Source organism: Oncorhynchus keta, chromosome 30 (assembly GCF_023373465.1).
Source record: "Oncorhynchus keta strain PuntledgeMale-10-30-2019 chromosome 30, Oket_V2, whole genome shotgun sequence".
NCBI lineage: Eukaryota > Metazoa > Chordata > Actinopteri > Salmoniformes > Salmonidae > Oncorhynchus > Oncorhynchus keta.
The window spans coordinates 42,614,712-42,638,072 of record NC_068450.1 but is presented as its reverse complement, the minus strand read 5'-3'; the positions used below and the strand labels follow the sequence as shown (position 1 = coordinate 42,638,072).

The 23,361-nt window shown below is 41.3% G+C and overlaps 1 protein-coding gene across 2 annotated transcripts; it reads right to left on the bottom strand.

Moving 5' to 3' along the window:
• Nucleotides 1–6,998: 6,998 nt before the first annotated feature.
• Nucleotides 6,999–22,793, bottom strand: LOC118363630 (cullin-4B-like). Of its 2 annotated transcripts, XM_035744689.2 has the most exons (21): nucleotides 22,300–22,793; nucleotides 21,490–21,909; nucleotides 21,036–21,151; nucleotides 20,422–20,525; nucleotides 19,626–19,695; nucleotides 19,413–19,486; nucleotides 19,133–19,295; nucleotides 18,615–18,704; nucleotides 18,022–18,104; nucleotides 17,729–17,796; nucleotides 17,530–17,648; nucleotides 16,928–17,120; nucleotides 16,551–16,655; nucleotides 16,278–16,388; nucleotides 15,848–15,933; nucleotides 15,543–15,641; nucleotides 14,726–14,839; nucleotides 13,124–13,229; nucleotides 11,415–11,587; nucleotides 10,574–10,726; nucleotides 6,999–8,267 (listed from the first exon to the last, which is right to left on the bottom strand). In XM_035744689.2, exons 1-21 carry the CDS (start codon nucleotides 22,316–22,318, stop codon nucleotides 8,172–8,174), a joined length of 2,562 nt encoding a protein of 853 aa, XP_035600582.1. In that variant the 5' UTR covers nucleotides 22,319–22,793; the 3' UTR covers nucleotides 6,999–8,171. The 2 variants fall into 2 exon arrangements, with proteins under 2 accessions (XP_035600582.1, XP_035600581.2); XM_035744688.2 differs by lacking the exon at nucleotides 22,300–22,793 and having other exon boundaries at nucleotides 21,490–22,130.
• Nucleotides 22,794–23,361: the final 568 nt, after the last annotated feature.

Genomic DNA, 23,361 nt, shown 5'->3' with positions numbered 1-23,361 from the left:
AACTTTTCAATGGCCAATTAGAAAACCAGTTGTCACTAGTGTTAAAAAAAATCTTAGGAATATGTGGGACAAGAAGAGGTAACATTCAACATCTTGTTAATCAGATTGAGGAACAGCTGGAGTTGATCTACTCTTTGAGCCCGTCACCCATATATTTATTTAACTAGGCAAGTCAGTTAAGAACACATTTTTATTTACAATGAGGCCTAGCCTGGCCAAACCCTAACGATGCTGGGCCAATTGTGCGCCGCCCTATGGGACTCCCAATCACGGTAATGTAATGAGATAGGAGATGAGGATGACAGCACAAATGTAAATCAGTGCAACACAGTCAAGACAAACTAATTGATACAAAAACACCAAACATGGTGTTTCTATAAAACACCAAATAACAGTAAACAAGCAATGTTAGCATGTGATATCTGTGCAAATTGGTATCACTTTGATTCTATTGGCCTACCTTCAGATGGGGGCCAATTCTCAATGCAACTCAAAATCATGTCAAGTTCAAGTACATCCCATTGAAAAATGGATTTAGTCTTAAAGCGGACTGTGACACATTTATACATTCTAATGCTAGAGACAACAAGGTGCAATTCAAGAAAACAGTACGATATGTCACACCCTGATCTGTTTCACCTGTCTTTACGATTGTCTCCACCCCCCTCCAGGTGTCACCCATCTTCCCCATTATCCCCTTTGTATTTATACCTGTGTTCTCTGTTTGTCTGTTGCCAGTCTGTCTTGTTTGTCAAGTTAACCAGTGTTTTTGTTCTCAGCTCCTGCTTTTCCCAATCTTGCTTTTTCTCACCATCCTGGTTTTGACCCTGTCCTGACTCTGAGCCCACCTGACCATTCTGCCTGAGCCTGCCTGCCGACCTGTACCTTTGCCCCACCTCTGGATTTTTGACCTCTGCCTACCCTGATCCTGCCTGCCTGCTATCCGGTACCGTTACCTCACCTCTGGTTTACTGACCCCTGCCTGCCTTGACCTGTCTATTGCCTGCTCCTGTTGGATTATTAAACCATTGTTAATTTGACGTTGTCTGCATCTGGGTCTTACCTTCATACCGGATACAAACAGACAATGCAAATGAGGATCAGGTACAAAACCTATTGCTTGTAGAGTTTAAATGAGGGAATGTCAACTGCTCTGAGAAGATCTTCAAGTTATCCAACTTAATGTGTAAAATGCACACACAGTTTTGAAGTTGAAGAACCTGCTTCTGATTCTCATCCTGATGTAGCCAAGAGTTCATACAGTAGCTGGAGTGTCAGTGGTGCAGCGCAATCAAATCTCAGACACCAAAGATATTGGGAATGAATACTACCAACTAGAGACAGGAAGTTGTGGTTTATCAGATGAGGAAATCATAAGCTCTCTGAAAATTGAATCAGATGAGCAGCATGTAACTGGAGTTTGACATCAAAATAAGAGAGGCAAATTTTGGCTCATGCTTACCACTCCAAATAATGGTATCTTTATGTTGATTCGTGACGAATAAGAAAGAAGTGGAACGTATTTTAAAAAGTTCTCACGCGTAGGCCTATTTGCACCACCAAGAAACATGGTCCAGAAAAGTCGGATCTGTAGCCTCTGCCTTTTTAAAAACAATAGCAGTTGTGGTGCTTGTGTGCTTGTTCTCTAAAGCAGTCTTATGAGAGGGCAATGTGAATACGCTTTTCCACAATGGCACGCAAGACTTTGTTTTACATGACTTATCAGAGAGGAAATAACTTAGTTGAAAGAAGTTAAGGTTTTAAGCTTGAATGATACAGCACACTTCTGAAATGAAGCTAAATGCCTAATGATGAAATGATACTAAAATATAAATGTTATTTAATGTTGTGGTGGGCACCAATATTGCTAATTTGATATGATATTGATACCATTTTACTATCAATATGATCAAGGCATATTGTGATATTGGTTTATTCTTCCTGTTAACCTACACTATTCAGTAATAAAGCCTACATGACTGTTCCTGCATGCACAAAGCACTTTCACAGCCCTTCTCACAGGCTGCTCAGCATACTTTAAAAAACATACAAAATCTAACACTAAAACAAAAACAGGCTGCTTAGCATCAACTGTGGATGGGCTTCCTATTTTAACGAAAATGGTTAGGTAGGTGTAGGCCACCAGGCCCAATGGGCAATGCACAAGCAGTTGTCTGGACTTCACAGAAAAGTGAACATTCACAGTTGCAATGTATTTTCTACGAACCGCTATGATGTAAATATCAAACTGAAAAAGGTGTCAAACCCTGATCTGTGATGCTTGTCTCTCGCCCATTTTCCCCATTATCCCCTGTGTATTTATACCTGTGTTGTCTGTTGCCAGTTCGTCTTGTCTCGTCAAGCCTACCGTACTCCTGTTTCTCGTTAGTTCCTGTTTTCTAGTTCTCCCGGTTTTGACCATTCTGCTTGCCCTGCCCTGGATTACTGACCTCTGCCTGCCCTTGGCCTGTCGTTTGCCTGCCCCCTGTTTTGTTCACAGAACTGTCTATTTAAAGTATATTCATTTAAAGTATATTTATTTAAAATATTCATTACTAAATTTAACTAACATGAGTTAATCCAGAGATTCTTACCTTTGCATCGATTCGGTAGTCTCACCCAGATCATTATGGCATTTGTAGTTCTTTATGAAATCCACATTAGCAGCATTTAATTTGTGGGTGGTAAATACAGGCAAATATTTTGATAAAAGTGACCTTGTCCGAAAAAGATTTACATGGTTATGGAATCTTCATGCCAGGGTAAGCCTACACCAAACACAGCCCTTATGTTAAGTGTTTCTAAATCTTCCCTCTTACAAATGGATGGTGGAAAAACAATTGGAACCATTTTCCTGTTTGACCGCTAGGATTTTATGGATATTATGACTCTTCCACTGTGGGACTCTATTGGAATCGTCTTAATGCACATTATGTACATTACAATTTAAAAGTTTGGGGTCACTTAGAAATGTCCTTGTTTTTTAAAGAAAAGCACATTTTTGTCCATTTAAAATAACATCAAATTGATTAGAAATACTGTATAGACATGGTTAATGTTGTAAACGACTATTGTAGCTGGAAACGGCAGATTTTTTTATGGAATATCTAAATAGGTGTACAGGGGCCCATTATCAGCAATCATCACTCCTGTGTTCCAATGGCACGTTGAGTTAGCTAATCCAAGTTGATCATTTTAAAAGGCTAATTGATCATTAGAAAACACTTTTTCAATTATGTTAGCACAGCTGAAAACTGTTGTTCTGATTAAAGAAGCAATAAAACTGTCCTTCTTTAGACTAGTTGAGTATCTGGAGCATCAGCATTTGTGGGGTCGATTACAGGCTAAAAATGTCCAGAAACAAAGAACTTTCTTCTGAAACTCATCAGTCTATACTTGTTCTCAGAAATGAAGAAACTGAAGATCTCATACAATGCTTGTACTACTCCCTTCACAGAACAGAGTAAACTGGCTCTAACCAGAATAGAAAGAGGAGTGGGAGTCCCCGGTGCACAAATGAGCAAGAGGACAAGTACATTAGTGTGTCTAGTTTGAGAAACAGATGCCTCAACTGGCAGCTTCATTAAATAGTACCCACAAAACACCAGTCTCAACGTCAACAGTGAAGAGGCAACTCCGGGATGCTGGCCTTCCAGGCAGGGTTACAAAAAAAAGCCATATTTCAGACTGGCCAATAAAAAGAAAAGATTAAGATGGGCAAAAGAACAGACACTGGACAGAGGAAGTCTGCCTAGAAGGCCAGCATCCCGGAACAGCCTCTTCACTGTTGACGTCTGGAATATCTCTCTCCACTGGCTTCCAGTTGAAGCTCGCATCCGCTACAAGACCATGGTGCTTGCCTACGGAGCTGTGAGGGGAACGGCACCTCAGTACCTCCAGGCTCTGATCAGGCCCTACACCCAAACAAGGGCACTGCGTTCATCCACCTCTGGCCTGCTCGCCTCCCTACCACTGAGGAAGTACAGTTCCCGCTCAGCCCAGTCAAAACTGTTCGCTGCTCTGGCTCCCCAATGGTGGAACACACTCCCTCACGACAGCGGAGTCAATCACCACCTTCCGGAGACACCTGAAACCCCACCTCTTTAAGGAATACCTAGGATAGGATAAAGTAATCCTTCTCACCCCCCTTAAAAGATTTAGATGCACTATTGTAAAGTGGCTGTTCCACTGGATGTCATAAGGTGAATGCACCAATTTGTAAGTCGCTCTGGATAAGAGCGTCTGCTAAATGACTTAAATGTAATGTAATGTAAATGAATATAAATACACAGAACCAGTCAATAGTTTGGACACACCTAATCATTCAAGGGTTTTTCTTTGACTATTTTCTACATTGTCATCAAAACTATGAAATAATACATGGAATCATGTAGTAACCAAAAAAGGTGTTAAAGGAATCAAAATATATTTTATATTTGAGATTCTTCAAAGTAGCCACCCTTTGTCTTGATGAAAGCTTTGCACACTCTTAAACAGCTTCATGAGGTAGTCACCTGGATTGCATTTCAATTAAAAGGTGTGTCTTGTTAAAAGTTAATTTGTGGAATTTCTTTCCTTAATGCGTTTGAGCCAATCAGTTGTGTTGTGATAAGGTAGGGTTGGTATTATATTACATATTATGCCAAGAACAGCTCAAATAAGCAAAGAGAAATGACAGTCCATCATTACTTTAAGACATGAAGGTCTGTCAATCCGTAAAATTTCAAGAACTTTCAAAGTTTCTTCAAAGTGCAGTCTACGATGAAACTGGCTCTCATGAGGACAGCCACTAGAAAGGAAGACCCAGAGTTACCTCTTCTGCAGAGGATACGTTCATTAGAGTTAACTGCACCTCAGAAATTGCAGCCCAAATAAATGCATCACCGAGTTCCATTAAAAGACATCTCAACATCAACTGTTCAGAGGAGACTGTGTGAGTCAGGCCTTCATGGTCGAATTGCTGCAACAACAAAAAAACACTACAAAAGGACACCAATAAGAAGACTTTCTTGGGCCAAGAAACATAAGCAATGGACATTAGACTGGTGGAAATCTGTCCTTTGGTCTGATGAGTCCACAACCACTGTGTCTTTGTGAGACGCAGAGTAGGTGAACGAATGATCTCTGCATGTGTGGTTCTCACCGTGAATCATGGAGGAGTCATCATCATGGTGTGGAGGTAGTTTGCTGATGACACTGTCAGTGATTGATTTATAATTCAAGGCACACTTAACCAGCATGGCTACCACAGCATTCGGCAGGGATACGCCATCCCATCTTGTTTGCGCTTAGTAGGATAATCATTTGTTTTTCAACAGGACAATGACCCAACACACCTCCAGGCTGTGTTAGGGCTATTTGACCAAGAAGGAGAGTGATGGATTCCTGCATCAGAAGACCTGGACTCCACAGTCACCCGACCTCAACCCAATTGAGATGGTTTGGGATGAGTTGGACCGCAGAGTGAAGGAAAAGCAGCCAACAAGTGCTCAGCACATGTGGGAACTCCTTCAAGACGGTTGGGAAAGCATTCCAGGTGAAGCTGGTTGAGAGAATGCCAAGTGTGCAAAGCAGTCATCAAGGCAAAGGGTGGCTACTTTGAAGAATCTAAAATCTATTTTGATTCGTTTAACACTTTTTTGGTTACTACATGATTCCATATGTGTTATATCATAGTGTTGATGTCTTCACTATTATTCTACAATGTAGAAAATAGTAAAAAATAAAAACCCTTGAATGAGTAGGTGTTTCCAAACTTTTGACAGGTACTGAATATCAACTCATCAAGAAAAGAATCATACCTTTTTCAGGACCCTGTCTTTCAAAGATAATTAGTAAAAATCCAAATAACTTCAGATCTTCATTGTTCATTGAAACACTGTTTCCCATGCTTGTTCAAATGAACCATAAACAATTAATGAACATGCACCTGTGGAACGGTTGTTAAGACACTAACAGCTTACAGAAGGTAGGCAATTAAGGTCACAGTTATAAAAACTTAGGACACTATAAAAGAGACTTTTCTACTGACCCTGAAAAACACCAAAAGAAAGATGTCCAGGGTCCCTGCTCATCTGTGTGAATGTGCCTTAGGCATGAGGACTGCAGATGTGGCCAGGGCAATAAATTGCAATGTCCGTACTGTGAGAAGCCTAAGACAGCGCTACAGGGAGATAGGACGGACAGCTGATCATCTTCACAATGGAAGACCATGTGTAACAACACCTGCACAGGATCAGTACATCCGAACATCACACCTGCGGGACAGGTACAGGATCAACAACAACAACTGCCCGTCAGTGCTCAGACTGCCCGCAATAGGCTGAGAGAGGCTGGACTGAGGTCTTGTAGGCCTGTTGTAAATCAGGTCCTCACCAGACATCACCGGCAACAACATCGCCTATGAAGAAGACTCCATATGTGTTTTTAGTTGAGTGTGTAGAGTATACTCCAACTTGGGCGAAGCTTGCTCCTCCCAGGAGCGCTCTGCAGTGTTTTGTCGTCTGTTAAGCTTTTTTCTTACAGGTCGACAGCATGCTACGAATAAGGGTGAACGGGCTGGGCCAACCTGTTTACAGTGCGAGGCTTAGTTGTCTTGTCTGCGTCTGTCTGACGATTAGCCTCCCGGCTAATTGCGTTACCTGTTGCTTGTTAGGTTCAGCTGGACACTAGTCTTACACTTTTTATAAAAAAATATTTTTAGCTGGTAACCCAATATTATATATTGCATGCAAAACTGTCTCACTCTTGGGGAAATATATAAATAAGCCTTTGAGGTTAGTGAAAGAAAGGTAATAGGAGTGTTAAAATTCTGATATTAATCTTCTACGGTATTTAAACAAGACAAATCTGTCCCGATGAGAAATCATAATTATTGATTCAACACATTTCATCCTTTCATTATTAGGATGTCAACTTTGCCTTGCATTAAGAGAAACTGCAAGAATGTCTAGGAAAATTAATAGATGGGGGGGCAACATAGAAACTCTGACAATTACTTTAATCTGAAGCAAGAAAACAAACAATTTATTCAGACACATGGCAAAGTCCAGTCAAGCATGATTTCTCAAACAACAAAGTATTTTTATCTGTTGAGATTTCAAACAACTCCATTAATGCCCAAACGCAAGGCCTGCCATAAGCCCTACAGAGAGGACTTACAAAGAATAGAATCGTAAATTGAGATATTATACTTGGAAACATGAGGGGTAACAGGGACTGATGTCACTGTGCTTTTAGTAGTAGATCATCTCTAGGAGTTAAGAACAAGACCTAAAGGCGAGGTGACTGTCGAAGTTTGTTTGCACTTAAAATGTCAATGCATTTGTAAAGTCTTGTATATACAAAAAGCAAACATTGAAACAATCAGGGCAAAAGTGAAACGGAAAACTAAATGCATACAACTTGTAAAAGTTAGTGTTTGGTTAGCAGCATTTACAACCCCTATAAGAAAAGTGCTCCATTTTTGGCACGTACTGTCAATTCCTCATAATATCGCCTAGCTACTTAATCGTCTCATTGATTGCTGTTGATGAACAGGAGTAGTTTGAGACTAATAGCTATGGAGAATCGTATGACTTGGCTGCAGGTGCCCACATCTGACACTGAAATCCACCAGAGAAAAAGAAAATCCTAATGTGAATGTTTATCCATGGGTCTCACATGCAACAGAGACAAGCTTCAGTTTATTTGTTTCGCTCTCTTCCAAGTGTAGTATGGTAAGAGTAATGATATGCATTTGAACATTTGCGCATGGGATAGTACAGAGTGAATTAAAAGTAAAAAGTAGTGACTTAAAAAAACAAGGCGCAGAACGCCGATGGACAAAGATCTACGTTTGAAAATAAACTTATTTTCCCCCTCTGTAAAAAAAACAACAAAAAAAACGGAACAACATTGGTTTGTCTGTTTTTCTTCTTGTCCAAGGTAGCTAAGTCCAATTCTCACTGAGCGGCACTGAGAAAAGAATGGACGATATTCTTGTTTTAATGGGCATGCAGTCCACAGGAAAACAGGCCCCTGACAAAGTCCCGCAGAGCAGTATCCATTCAGTTGTCGGTCGCTGGGTTGAAGAGGGTAACGCTGACATCCAAGGTACCGAGTGCTCAGAGAAGACTTCAGCCTGACTAGACCACCTGCTCCCCCCCGCCCTCCTCTTCATCCCTCGCTCTTTAAGCCACATAGTTGTATTGGTTGGGGTTCTCCTTGTCGCGCTCCATGTAATCTCTGTCAATCAGAGACTCTATTCTCTTCTTTAGGTCAGCAGGCTGTTGAGAAGATGAGTGTTAGCAAACAGAAAAACATGAAACCTCAAAGTAACAGTCCACTATGAAGTGCTTGTACAGTTTCCATGCATCTTAATACAACGGATGGGTCTAATCCTGGATGCTGATTGATTAAAACAGTCTTCCAGCTGATGTCTATTCCACAAGTTACCGCCGGCTAAGTCTATGACGTTGAAATGCCTATTCAGCAATCCACTGTCTCATCAGCCCAGCTGAGTAATTTATAAACTTGATCTCCACTGTAAGAAGCATCTAGACATCATCTCCCATTTCTTTTGGACTTCAACAGCAGAGATTTGTATAAACCTAGCAGTCTCTCCGATATTTGCAACATTGTTTCAATATTGAAATGTAATCTCCAGCTGTTCCAGGCAGCTTTTCTCAGCCAGTCGAAACCATGAATTAGCATGATTTTTATGACAAAGAAATTTCAGTATAAAACTGGTCAAAAACACACAAGCAGCAACTATATGCTATTATTCTGGCTGCAATGTTTGACGTGACAATATTAGCTAGCAAGCAAGGGATAAGAACTGGCAACGGAACATTTACAACGAACAACTGGGTCGCATCCACAGATCCACAACTCAAGGCTTTCACGACTATCGCAACCTAACCGATACAATGAACAAACTGCTGGCTTGAGTAGCAACCCTAGATTTGCATTGGGACTATATGTCGTGGAAGGATGAAACCGTATGAATAAATTCATCAAAATAACATTGACATATTTTCATTAATCATTATTTCAATATGTTGGTAACCCATTTAATAAAAGTGATAAAGCCCGAGACGAAACACCCGTGTCAATATATCCGCCAAACAATTACATAACCCTTTACTCAGATTTTCGCTGAAGCACCCTTGGCAGTGATTACAGCCGTGAGTTTTCTTGGGTATAATGCTACAAGCTTGGCACACCTGTATTTGGGGAGTTCTCTCATTCTTCTCTGCTCATCCTCTTGCTCTGTCAGGTAGGATGGGGACTGTCACTGCACAGCTCTGGCTGGGCCAATCAAGGACTCATCCCGAAGCCACTCATGCATTGTCTTGACTGTGTGCTTAGGGTCATTGTCCTGTTGGAAGGTGAACCTGTGCCCCAGTCTGAGGTCTTGAGCAGGTTTTCATCAAGGATCTCTGTACTTTGCTCCGTTCATCTTTCCCTCAAGCCTGACTAGTCTTCAAGTCCCTGCCGCTGAAAAACATTCACACAGTATGATGCTGCCACCACCATGCTGCACCGTATGGATGGTGCCAGGTTTCCTCCTGACGTGACGCTTGGCATTCAGGCCAGAGTGTTCAATCTTGTTTTCATCAGACCATAGAATCTTGTTTCTCATGGTCAGAGTCCTTTAGGTGCATTTTGGCAAACTCCAAGCAGGCTGTCACGTGCCTTTTACTGAGGAGTGGCTTCCATCTGGCCATTCTACCATAAAGGCTTAATGGGTGGAGTTCTGCAGAAATGGTTGTCCTTCTGGAAGGCTCTCCCATCTTCACAGAAGACTATGGAGCTATGTCAAGAGTGACCATTGGGTTCTTGGTCACCACCCTGACAAAGGCCCTTCTCCTCCGATTGCTTAGTTAGGCTGGGCAGCCAGCTCTAGGAAGAGTGTTGGTGGTTCAGATCTTCTTCCATTTAAGAATGATGGAGGCCACCGCATTCTTGGAGACCTTCAATGCTGCAGAATGTTTTTGCTACCCGTACCCAGATCTGTGCCTCGGCACAATCCTGTCTCGGAGCTCTATGGACAATTCCTTCGACCTCGTGGCTTGGTTTTTGCTCTGACATGCACTGCCAACTGTGGCACATTAGAGAGACAGGTGTGTGCCTTTCCAAATCATGTTCAATCAATTGAATTAATCACAGGTGGACCAATGAAGTTGTAGAAACATCTCAAGGATGATCAATGGAAATAGGATGCACCAGAGCTCAATTTCAAGTCTCATAGCAAAGGGTCTGAATACTTATGTAAATAAGATGTTATTTATTATACATTTGCAAAATAATAAAATACGTTTTACACTTTGTCATTATGGTGTATAGATTGATGAATTGTTTTTATTTAATCCATTTTATAATAAGGCTGTAACCTAACAAAATGTGGAAAAAGCCAAAGGGTCTGAATACTTTCCGAACGCACTGTATGTTGGAGGGTCAGTTTGGGCCATCAAGAGAAATAAAATACCACATTAGCAACAAAGCGTTTGGGAACCTCACCCAAGTGAATAGTTATCTTCCTGCACACAAGGTTGTGTGTTTCAAACATGCTTGTTCCCCATTTACTCACCTTTACGGGGAACTTGAGTTGGTTGTACACTTCCGACACCAAGAGATTATGGCTCAGAGTTTTCCTCATCTTCATGATCCGGACGATGGCGGCGTCGATCTGATACTGCCGGTCCTGGTAGACTCGTTCCGTGGTGCTGGCTTGCTCTTCCACCTACCAGGGACAATTCACCAAATTAATAAGTGGCTAATGTTCAATTTTCCCTAGTTTTTTCCCCTGCTTTATAGACGTTAAAAATAAACCAGTACCAGGTTTCCATCCAACCTTCTTCTGCGAGTAAAATGTCGGATAAAAAAAATCATGACATGGGCCCCCCCGAAACATAACCCGCATGGCCGCCCTACTTCTTATCACACTGCTCGCTTAACGCGGAAGTCAGCCACACCAATATGGAGGGAACACAGCTTGACTGACGGCTAAAGTTATTTTTACATGCACTACATCATCACGCACAGACTTACCCACAACGACTCAATTTGATGGTAATACATCTCTGGTGGGAAAATGTTATTTATGTGGATATTAGAATATTTGCATGAAAACCTGTTGACAATTGAAAGGAAACCTAACTATTGGAGGAGACTGATGAAGTGGAAACATATATGACAGACTTGGTATTTGAATACCTGCCTCTAGGGGACATTGGCTAGCTCTGTACCAGCAGCGCTACAACTAGACTAGACTGGCACTCATATTCCTATTTGAAATGCCCCAAAACTGGAACAGGCAGGGGCTACCTGAACCTGTCCAAAAAAAAAAAAAAAACTGCAGTCCAATAAAAACCTTTAAAAAAAACAATTATCCTAACAAACACAACCCTGCTGTGAGTGAGTGAATTTACCGTTTCTTTCATCTGGATCTGGTTGATCTTGATCCTGAAGAGTTTGTGTTTGAAGTCATCGTTGCAGGAGAACTTGTCTCCGTCCTCCACGTCTTTGCTCTTGGGGACTTTGTGGATGACACGTGCCTTGCCACACGCCAACGACTGCAGGGTCCGTCGCAGCTCGCCATCCTCTGCACATACACACAGTGCCTTCAGAAAGTATTCATACCGTTGACTTAATCCACATTTGGTTGTGTTACAGCCAAAATTCAAAATGGATTACAATACCCCATAATGATAATGTGAAAACGTGTTTAGATATTTTAGCATATTTACTGAAAATGAAATACAGAAATCTCTCATTTACATAAGTATTTACTCTTCTGAGTCAATACTTTGTAGAAGCACCTTTGGCAGCAATTAGAGCTGTTAGTCTTTCTGGATTGTGCAATATTTGCACAATTCTTCAAGCTCTGTCAAATTGGTTGTTGACCATCTTCAGGTCTTGCCATAGATTTTCAAGTAGATTTAAGTCAAAATAATAACTTGGCGAGCTCAGGAACACTTACTTTCTTCTTGGTAAGCAACTCCAGTGTAGATTTGGCCTTGTATTTTAGGTTATTGTTCTGCTGAAAGGTAAATTAATCTCCCAATGTCTAGTGGAAAGCAGACAACCAGGTTTTCCTCTAGGATTTTGACTGTGCTTAGCTCCAATCCATTTCCTTTTTATCCCCCCCAAAAAGAAACTCCCCAGCCCTTAACGATTACAAGCATACCCATAACATGATGCAGCCACCACTATGCTTGAAAATATGAAGAGTGATATTCAGTAATGTGTTGTATTGGATTTGCACCAAACATAAGACTGTATTCAGGACAAAAAGTAATTTGCTTTTCCAATTTTTTGTTAGCAGTATTACTTTCGTGCCCTGTTACAAACAGGGTGCATGTTTTGTGATTTGTATTCTGTACAGGCTTCCTTCTTTTCACTGTGTGTTTTAGGGTAGTATTGTAGAATAACTACAATGTTGTTGATCCATCCTCAGTGTTACTACTATGACAGCCATTAAACTCCAAATGTTTTAAAGTCACCATTGGCCTCATGGTGAAATCTCTGAGCAGTTTCCTTCTTCTCTGGCAACTGAGTTAGGAAAGACACCTGTATCTTTGTAGTGACCGGGTGTATAGATACACCATCCAAAGTGTAACGTGTAACTTCACCATACTCAAAAAGATAATTAAAATGTCTGCTTTTTAAAAATACATTTTTACCCATCAACCAATAGGTGCCCTTCTTTGTGAGGCATTGGAAAACCCTTGTATTTGAATCGGTGTTTGAAATTCACTGCTCAACTGAGTGATCTTTTGACATTATGGGGTATTGTGTGTAGGCCAGCGACAGAAAATCTCAATTTAATCCATTTTAAATTCAGGCTGTAACAAAAATGTATTTTTTAAAGTCAAGGGGTGTGAATACTTTCTATTGGCACTGTACATACGCACGCACATCCCACTTTATGTCAACACAAACTCAATCCAAAAGGACGAGGCAAAAGATTGTGGTTCTCACATCAAAACAAAAGATGATATTTATCGTTTCTACTGTTTAAGCAAAATCTCTGAAAATAAATTGATCAACTTCAAGATGACTGCTCTATTTGATCCATTATGATTTGTGTGATGACTGAGACATTCAGCAGAACATGCTACATTGTGATCATACAAACCTATTCCTGTAGCTAGCTTGATCTCCTCCAAGGTGAATTCCTCTCCTTCGTTGAACATGAGCAGCACTAGCGTCTGAAACAGGGAAACCTGAAGCTCTTTTTTGCCCTATTTGGGAAAAAACAAACAAAACAGGGATACGAAAAGTTAATTTTTTTTAAATTCTGCCTAAATATATTACACTGAACAAAAACAAGGGCAACATGTAGAGTGTTGGTCCCATGTTTCATGAGCTGAAATAAAATGTTCTTATTTCACTAACATCTTGTGCAAATTTGTTTACATCTGTTAGTGAGCATTTCTCCTTTGCCAAGATTATTCATCCAGCTGACAGGTGTGGCATATCAAGAAGCTGATTAAACAGCATGCTCATTACATAGGTGCACCTTTTGCTGAGGGCAATAAAAGGCCACTAAAATGTGCAGTTGTGTCACAACACAATGCCACAGATGTGAGATGAGTGAGCAGGCAATTGGCATGCTGACTGCAGGAATGTCCACCAGAGCTGTTTGCAGATAACCTAATGTTATTTTCTCTACCATAAGCTGCCTCCAATGTCATTTTAGAGAACTTGGCAGTACGTCCAACCGTTCACAATGCGTAACCACGCCTGCCCAGGACCTCCACATCCAGTTTTTTCACCTGCGGGATTGTCTGAGACCAGCCACCTGGACAGCTGATGAAACCATGAGTTTGCACAACCGAATAATTTCTACACAAACTGTCAAAAACAGTCTCAGGGAAGCTCAGCTCATTGTCCTCACCAGGGTCTTGACCTGACTGCAGTTCGGCATCGTAACAGACTTCAGTGGACAAATGCTCACCTTTGATGGCCAGTGGCACGTTGGAGAAGTGTGCTCTTCACAGATGAATTCCGGTTTCAACAGTACTAGGCAGATGGAGGATAACGCGTATGGCGTTAGGTTGGCAAGTGGTTTGCTGAACGTTGTGAACCATGGCGGCCATGTGGTTATGGTATGGGCAGGCATAAGCTACGGACAACGAACACAATTACATTTTATCGATGGCAATTTGAATGCACAGATACCATGACGAGATCCTGAGGCCCATTGTCATGCCATTCATCCGCTGACATCACTTCATGTTTAAGCATGATAATGCACCACGGACCCATGTCACAAGGATCTGTACACAATTCCTGGAGGCTGAAAATGTCTGAGTTCTTCCATGGCCTGCATACTCACCAGACATGTCACCAATTGAGCATGTTTGGGATGCTCTGGATCAACGTGTACGACAGCGTGTTCCAGTTCCCGCCAATATCCAGCAACTTCGCACAGACATTGAAGAGGAGTGGGACAATATTCCATAGGCCACAACCAGCCTGATCAACTCTATGTGGAAGAGATGTGTCACGCTTCATGAGGAAAATGGTGGTCACACCAGATACTGACCGGTTTTCTGATCCACGTCCCTACCTTTTTCTTAAGGTCTCTGTGACCAACAGATGCATATTTGTATTCCCAGTCACGTTTCCTTATATGAACTGTAACTCAGTAAAATCTTTGAAATTGTTGTGTGTTGGATTTATATTTTTGTTCAGTGTAAATGAGTGAAACATCATTCAATAGATGGGTAGCTACCTCTTTAAATTCAGCTTTTAAAACACAATGGCCTAACGTCGACTGCCACTGTAGCTTCCTGCCGCTGTGCTTGCCCAGGTAAAACGTCTTGAAAATCTCCTGCAGTCGCACCATCTGGACAAGAGGGGCAAAAGTGTTAAACAGTAAACACTGAGGACAGGTCTATTAAAAAAACATATGACCTAGATAATAATTGTGGTGTTGATTAGGCTTTGCTGTACCGTTGTTTCTGAGTGCCCTAGAGGGTGAAAAAAAGGGAGATTTTTTTCATTTTCTTCCTATCGTGGATTGACGGGCCTCATTTTACATTCATAAACCATGTTGTGGGCCTTTCCAAAACCACTTGGGGGGGGCATTTGTTTACACCTCATTCAGTCACGTTGCCTCATTAGCTAGCTAGTTAACAACTTGGTAAATTTACCAGCATGTCCACATTTTTGGGGGCACAGAAAGAGAAAAAGGGACAGCTTTGTCAAATGTCATCGCTCACAAAAATTGATGTTCTTAAAGAAACAGTGTACCATTTTCCATACAATGCATGTCAATAGGTAGTGATTTTACACAATATAGAAACCTAATATTCCACAAATGACTTTGTAATTCCAATGATATTTTTTAAAAATGTTTTAATTGTATCTACATTTTGCCTTTTTATAATAAACCAATTCCCAATATAGTGTACTACTTTTGAGTCCTATGGGCCCTGGTCAAAGGTACAGCACTATAAAGGGAACAGGGTACCATCTGGGATACCAACCAAATGTATTACATATCAGGTCATAAAACAAAAGAGCCCGAAGGGTTCGATATTTGTAACCTCTGCGGGCAGATGGACCTCCATTGGGATGTAGGTGGGCCAGTATCCCATGGTGAGGATGTTCACCGTCAGCTCAATGTTACCAGGGATGTTTTGACACTGCATGTAATAGAGAAAAACGGTAGAAAAAAATACAGAAGCTAATATTTAAAAGTTATTTTGATGTCCAAATACTGCCACAACGACAAGCTCCCCCCCCCCTTACATATCTATAGCTGACTGTGTAATGTATTTGATATTGCTGCCCTAAAAACTGAGAAATCACTACTGATGGTCTTCCCTATTCCAGAAGCATGTGTACGTACCTGTTTGAACTGCACCATGATGTCCTTGGAAAGCTCCATGTCCTTGAACATGCCTTCCAGCTTGCTGGTGAATGCTGCTCCACATTCTAAAGAAAGGACCAAGATTACGAGCTACTGGTCTCATTCAGTATCACATGCCTCATAGTTGTTTGGTAAGAGTTGTATTCGTATCGTTTATAGTAGTAGCTAATGGCAGTGGTGTGATCTGATGTAGACAGCGGTGGATGATTGTATGGGGCAGAACTTGGCTCAATACTATTAGAAATATTTATATTATTTTGAGCATTTGATTGAGCCTGCCCCGAGTGTCAGAAGGATAAGGTTGGTGTTGCAATTATGAGACTATTCCATTGGATCAGTCAGTCAAGCACAGCCATTTGATAGAAAATGTATATTATTTGAACCCGGGTCTGATGGGGAACACACTGACCATGTTTCAGTTTCGACAGCATGGACTTCTCGGCATCCACAGAGGCACTCTTTCCCACCAGCAACCTCTTGGCCAGATCTTTCTTGTAGAAGGCCTCAAAAACATCTTTGCCTATTCAAGAATCCAAAAGGGAAATATGAAGTTCAAGTACTAAGATAGACTTCTAAGAGACCTGTCAAAGAGGAGAGAGTTAAAAGGACCTGGAAGTAGATGGTTGGCTGAATATATGGGACTATTATTACCATAACTGAATATATGTTGGGACGACATTACCATAAATGAATCGGAAGATGATCATGATCTTGTCCAACATCTTCTCCAGCTCCTCGTCCGTCGCCTCCTTGTTACCCGCCCTAAGCTTTGAATCCACGTGTTTTGCTACAAAATATAACCATCTGTATTGTTTAATTTACATTTTTTTAATTCACTTATGAAAATCTGGAAAAGAAGTTTTGCTTACTTTTATAAGGTAGCTTTCAACTGACAGGAGCATAACACACAAACATTATGAATGAAGACATGTTGAAAAAGGGGAGCTCATTTTATGTAGTAGTGTCATAATTTATCCTATAGCGATAGCATTAGATCTAGTTTCCTTGCTTCATGGAACCAGGATTACATTCACAAGGTGATCATCATGCAATACCAACCTATGAGCTCAGCAGGTTTGTTTGGTCTCTTGTTGATGAAGGTCTCAAAAGCCTCCTTCATGGCATTTACAAACTTCTCGTTCTTTATGAAGCAGATGTCAATGATGTGGTCCACCTTGTCCTTGAAGTCCAGGAGCTCCTGTACCATGGTCTTGTCCTTCTCAGGGTTAATGACGATCGTACTTCCAAAGGCCTGTGAGAGGTTCGTAGAGGTGTCAAGGGCCACTTTATTATTATTTTTAACTAGGCAGGTCAGTTAAGAACAAATTCTTATATACAATGACTGCCTACACCGGCCAAACCCGGACGACGCTGGGCCAATTGTGAGCTGCCCTATGAGACTCCCAATCATGGCCGGTTGTGACACAGCCTGGAATCGAACTAGGGTGTCTGTAGTGACGCATCAAGCACTGAGTTGCAGTGCCTTACACCGCTGCACCACCCGGGAGCCCCACTATACTGTACAAATGAATGATCCAATTTTTCTACTGTTTTGTACTTGGAAGTGTCCCCACACCGCCAAAATGTTAATTAGTAAGAGGAAATTACTGATTCGGTGGTGGAATTTCTGACCTAAAGACCATTGATCTTTTCAAGCATACCTTGATGTACTCGATCCAATGCTGTAGGAGAACCAGTACGCCCCCTCTCACACGACTGAAAAGCTGATAGAGAAGACACAAGTCCTGGATTCTGTTCTCATCTAGCAAGTGATTCAAGCCTGGAGATGGAAAAATAGCAATTAGATAGATAGATAGATATCTGTCCCAGTGTGTCAAGTCGGTACTTTCTGACATATACCTTTCTGCAGAGTTGAAGTGAGATGTTCACCCAGTAGTTGCTTCTCCACAGTGGCAATGAGAGGTTTTCTGAAGAAAATAAAAAAAGGGAGGAAATGAGTCAATCGCTCTCTTTTCATCCTTTATATGTACACCGGCAGATCCTGTTGAGACCAGTGCCAAGAAGGCAGCAAATCAAACATTCATTGAGTCAAATGTAGAACTTAAAACAGAGGACCACAATACTCATGGGCTTTTAGAAGGCTAACCCCTTGTATTCTAAAAGCAATCCAATCAAGTAAAAAAAATACTCACTGTGTGCTCTGGTCTAGATACGTGATGACTCTGTCCGCTTCCTCCTCTAAGCGTTTGTTGACGTGATGGAGATACTCTGGGACCTGAAGAGACATTAGTCATTTGGCATACGAAGCCTATCCTTACAGGGTGAAACAAACATCTAGTATATGTAAAATCATCCCACATATCACATCAATCCAAAATAACAAAGTAGTTAAAATCTTTTTTTTTTTACCAGCAGTAACTACAGTAACTAAGTTGACACAAGACTCAAAATGCAAACAGACCTGGTCTCAGATCGATTTGTGCTGTATAGCCAAACATTACATTTGAGTAAAATAAAATCAAAGTTTCGATTTGCAGAAGCTACCACAGGTGGAGTGAAATGCCTATGTTTCTAGCGCCAACAGTGCAGTAATATAATTGTAATGTGAAGATCATAGAAGTTGGCAAGAGAGCAATAGCAGATCTTACCAACTCCTATGATCATTGTACAAGTTCGGCAGTAGTGTCATTTTTGGCTACACAGTACAAACAGATATGGGACCAGACTATCGAAAAGCTGCCTCTAGTCAGACTCCGACAGTTAGCGGTGTTGAGGGATAAATCACCTCTCTCTCCTGCATCAGTCGCTGTCCCTCAGCAGCATACAGCCGATTGGTCTCCTCCAGAAAGCGCTGCTCAAAGGAGTCCTGGTAAATCTGTCAGGAGCGGGGAGAACATTGGGTGTCATTAAAGCTATTTCTCAAGTGGCGGAGCTGAGATCACATCAACTCGAATCCAGACGCAGGTGCTGCTGATTGCAAATAACAACGGACAAACACCCCTTGCGTTGTCAGGCTTGGATTTATTTCACTGTATTTAACTAGGCAAGTCAATTAAGAACAAATTCATAGACACAGCATTGTTTTGTTTTACTGTATGGGAGTGAATGTGGAGTTGTACAATGAATTGGAGCCAAAGAACCAATTGCATGGTCCAGGATAAACCACCATTCCAATCCTTTCAGATCTACACAAGTGCTTAGTGGGTAGAGGGGCTACGGGGTGATTCTGGACCAGGCAAATAGAACAAGATATCCACTGAGTAGACTTTTCCCCATGCCCTGTGTGAAGGGGCAGAGCCATACCTGCAGGTCAGAGAGCATGCTCAGTAGGCTCCGGAGCAGGCTGCGGTCAATGGTCTCGCCGCTGCGCTCCCTCTCGATGAGCAGCAGGATGCCGTAGATGGTCTTGCTCTGGACCTTCATGTCGCTGATTATGTAAAACCTAAACAACTCTAGGCCCATGTCCCTGAAGAGAACAGGGGTTATATAAATAATAACCATAAGACTATTGATATAATATGGCCAGAGATGACATTATCAATGTTTACTACACAGAATGTTTATTTGAGGAAGAGCAACTCACCAGATTGATGGGAGCATTGAGTTTTGTAAAACATAGGTGCGGTCCAAGAACAAAAATATACTTCTAATCATGATCTGTAAAAAAAATATTTTACAAAAAAGAAACATTTTCAGTAAAGAAATCATGTATAATCTCAATCATATTCATTGTAAATTCATTGAATAACACCTATCAAATGATATCCTGTCGAAGACAAGAGTCATAAAGACATACCATTTGTCTGCAGTGATCTTGCCAACAGTTGTCTATTTTCTTCAGGAAGAGGGTACTGTCCAGTACATCCGTGAGCATAGAGTCAAGGATGTAGCAGGTACATATGCACAACAACAAAGCTGCAGCAGTGTGATCTCAGTACATATGATTAAAAATACATGCATTCAAGGGCCTCCTGAGTGGCATTGCAGTGCTTGAGGCGTCTCTACAGAGCCGGGTTCGATCCCAGGCGGTGTCACCACCGGCCGTGATCAGGAGTCCCATAGAGCTGCGCACAATTGGCACAACGTTGTCCGGGTTAGGCCGGCATTGTAAATTTGCACGTGTTCTTAACTGACTTGCCAAGTTAAATGAAAAGGTTAAAAAAAGGCTGACTTTGGTTGTCAGTTGAACAGCATTTCCTCCAACACACTGGTGCAGCAGGCTTCCTGGGTAAAGCAGACAGGTGTTAAGAAGCACAGATAGGAGGGTCATGTTTCGGAGGGCGCGTGACTTGACCTTCAACTCCTGAGCCTGTTGGGGAGTTGCAGCGAAGAGACCAGATCGAAATTGGGGAGAAAATACCAAGCAAAATGAATGTATATAAAAAAAAGTAAAACTACAAAAAAAAATGCATTCAATATCAAACTTTATAAGGACATGACTTGAGTTCCTGTAGTTCAAATACAAAATAATTTGACTTATGATAATAGCCTACATTGAGTGATCAAGGACTGAACAACATCCAAACATATATTGAAGTGTATTAAACATGTTATCTTTTTAGGACCACCTGTTTCCACACAGAAAAGGATATTCTCTGAATTGATCGATTTGTGCCTTGATGTAGTCTTCACAAACCACCCGTAGCTGTTTGTAGAGCCTGGCAGATATCTTATGGGAGCAGAGGTTCTCGACAGCCTAAACAACAGAAAGATAAGCACTATCAAGTTTATTGCATTTTAGGGCTAAAACATTGATTATCTATGCATGTCATACCCTACAGAAGACTACACTCACGTCATATAATCTAAAAAACCCATAACCAAACACAGCTATTAAATAGTGCAGGCATATCACGTGAATTATTGTCAAGCTCTTCCACAAGATACTGGCCTAAAGACATGGTGAAAAAAAAGAGATTGTTTGTTCGGACTGTGTTTGGCTTACCGACTGCTAAATCACAGGGCTTGAATAAGAAGCCACGGTCATGAAACTCACAGGGGAGGATGAAGACTTCCCATCTGTGGCCAATCATAATAATAACCACAACCACAGGGTCGTATTCATCAGGGCACAAAGCATAAAATATTTAGCAACGGAAAACAGGCAATTTTTCTTTTCAATCTGTTTTCTTCCATTTGGTGCCGAACGAACATGACCTAGGACTGTTCTGAAAAGAAATGAGGCAGGTGCAGAATTTTCTGGTACCTGGTAGAGTTCCTCAAGATTGTACTTGATTGAAGTGCTGTTTTGAATGGCCTCGACCGCCTCCTTTAGTTTTTGCCAGGTCTCGTGTGTGTAGTTCTCAGGCAATTTGGGCTTTTCTGTGTAGAAAATTTGCGGGAAACCGTGTGAGAACGGTCATTTTCTGTTGTGTCCTTTCAACTGTACTACAGTTCATTTAAAACATAATTAGTTCAAGACAACATATCTAACTAACAATATTCAGACAAATGAGCTGCATCAATGTCAGGCATTTGAATAGTGTATCATTGTGGATTTTACTGACTCACATATTCACTTCAAACTTGCATAGCTAGATTAGCCAGACTAAAGCAGATAAATTGTGCTAATTACTTTGCCTAAAATTTAGTAGAAACTTTCACTAGAAGGGACTAATGTGAATACTGCACACACCACTTGAATGTTTTGAATATACTACCTTTAAAGTTCTTGATGACTAGTTTCTTTGCAGCTCCAGGTTTGCTGCTGGAGAAGGTAGTGGAGCCTGCAGTTTTCGTCAGCCCGTTTGCATGATGCCCAACAACCCCAGCCAAAAAAACTGTTTTGGTTTTGTTTGAAGAACACGATGCAGATGACGACTCCTCAGCCATTTTCACATCCAGTCCTATGAAGTCTACGGAATCTTCGAACCTCAACTTCTTCTGGATTTGTTGCGAAGTGGAGGACGAAGAGGAATTGTGGGTTTTAGGAGATGACGATATTGAATCAATGTCTTCCCTCTCAGAACGGTTTATTTTCCTCTTCTTCGAATTCGTGATACTACTGCTTTCGTTATTTACATCTGAAGCTGCTGGTCTAGCCTCTTGGGTTGGCGGTGGGGGATTAGAGGAAGGTAAACCTGTTGGAAACATGAAAAAATATAATATAGCCAGTCTACTAATCATAAACCTCCAGGTGTGCCGTGGGTGAACGAGTCGTGTTTCCAAGCTTTATCTTGCTATATTCCAAAATACGAATCCGGTCTTTTAAACAAGTAGCTAAGAAACATACAATAAATTGCAAATTACAGCCACACTAAAATCCTCTCTTTTCTTGTTATGGTTGCTGCTAGCAGAATAAAGATGGTTGATTACGGCTTCCTCTTGCCTTGGCCTCTCTCGAATATCCACGTTATGGAGCTGTACTTAGTTTTATCAGCAACAAATAAAGTATGTTATTTCTGGGCGAAATATGTAATGTGGTAAATGGAAATAAAATCACAACTGAAAAGTTCAGTATCAAAACGTACCTTCTACAAGCGATTCCATGACCTACCGGAAGTACTTTTACCCAACGTTCCTGCTGCAAAAGTGCCTCTGCTAGTTAGCAAGCGTTCTTTAGCTGCTCACTGTCATTTTCCGCGAGATGGCGCTAGAGACGGTGTAGTAGAATCTCTCAAAACACCGATTTATTTATGTCATGGTCTGATAATGTTTTATTGCACCCAGCTATGTTTTACTGTCTAACGTTTAGGATATATTTTCAACGTATTGAAAGGATAGAAGGAAGAGGGGACGGAAGGATACATCGTAAATATTATGGATCTTCGGTTCGGGGATCATAGCGAGAAGGGATTCAGCTTTTGTCAAATTAACGACAGAAGTTGACATGTTTTGCATTTTAGCTAAACCTAACTATTTCCCTAAACTGTTACGTTCATTCTCCTAACCCGCTTCGAAACAAATCTAACGATTTTAACAAAAACTGAAATAAAGATTTTTATAACTAAATCAAGATAGACCACCACCTGTCGCTTCTAATCGGAACAAATGAGTCATAGTGGGCAGAACAAGCAAGGAGGTGGGCTGGGCCAAGCACGAGCTTGCGATATCCTATAAGCCGGTTCTAGCATACATCGGCACATTTCCGTTAGGGAACGCCTACTATGTGAAGTGCGCGTGTGCAATAACTCGCCTTTGCGCTCCTTCGAAACAAAGCGATTGTGTTTTACAACTTTGGCGAAGGTTAAGTCTACTCTGTTCATAACCGATTCTAGTTTTGGGAACAGAAAACTGTACTGAGATCAAATGTTTCATCGATGAGATTTTTTTCAGAATGTCGACCAAAATCCATCTTCTCCCACGGGGCTTTCTCTCACTAACATATTTCCTCTCACTGGAAACGCAAAGGGGATCCTTCACATGTATTCATCTGGTGAAATATTTGTTCCGTCTCTGGCTGGATCCCTTCAAGCCATGACCCGGTTGGGGTTCGGCGAATGTATGTCGCATCACTTGTGACATCACTTGCGGCCAATAAACTTGCGAAACTGGCGTGGAAGGACTATTTAATTGATAGATTAATTTGATTT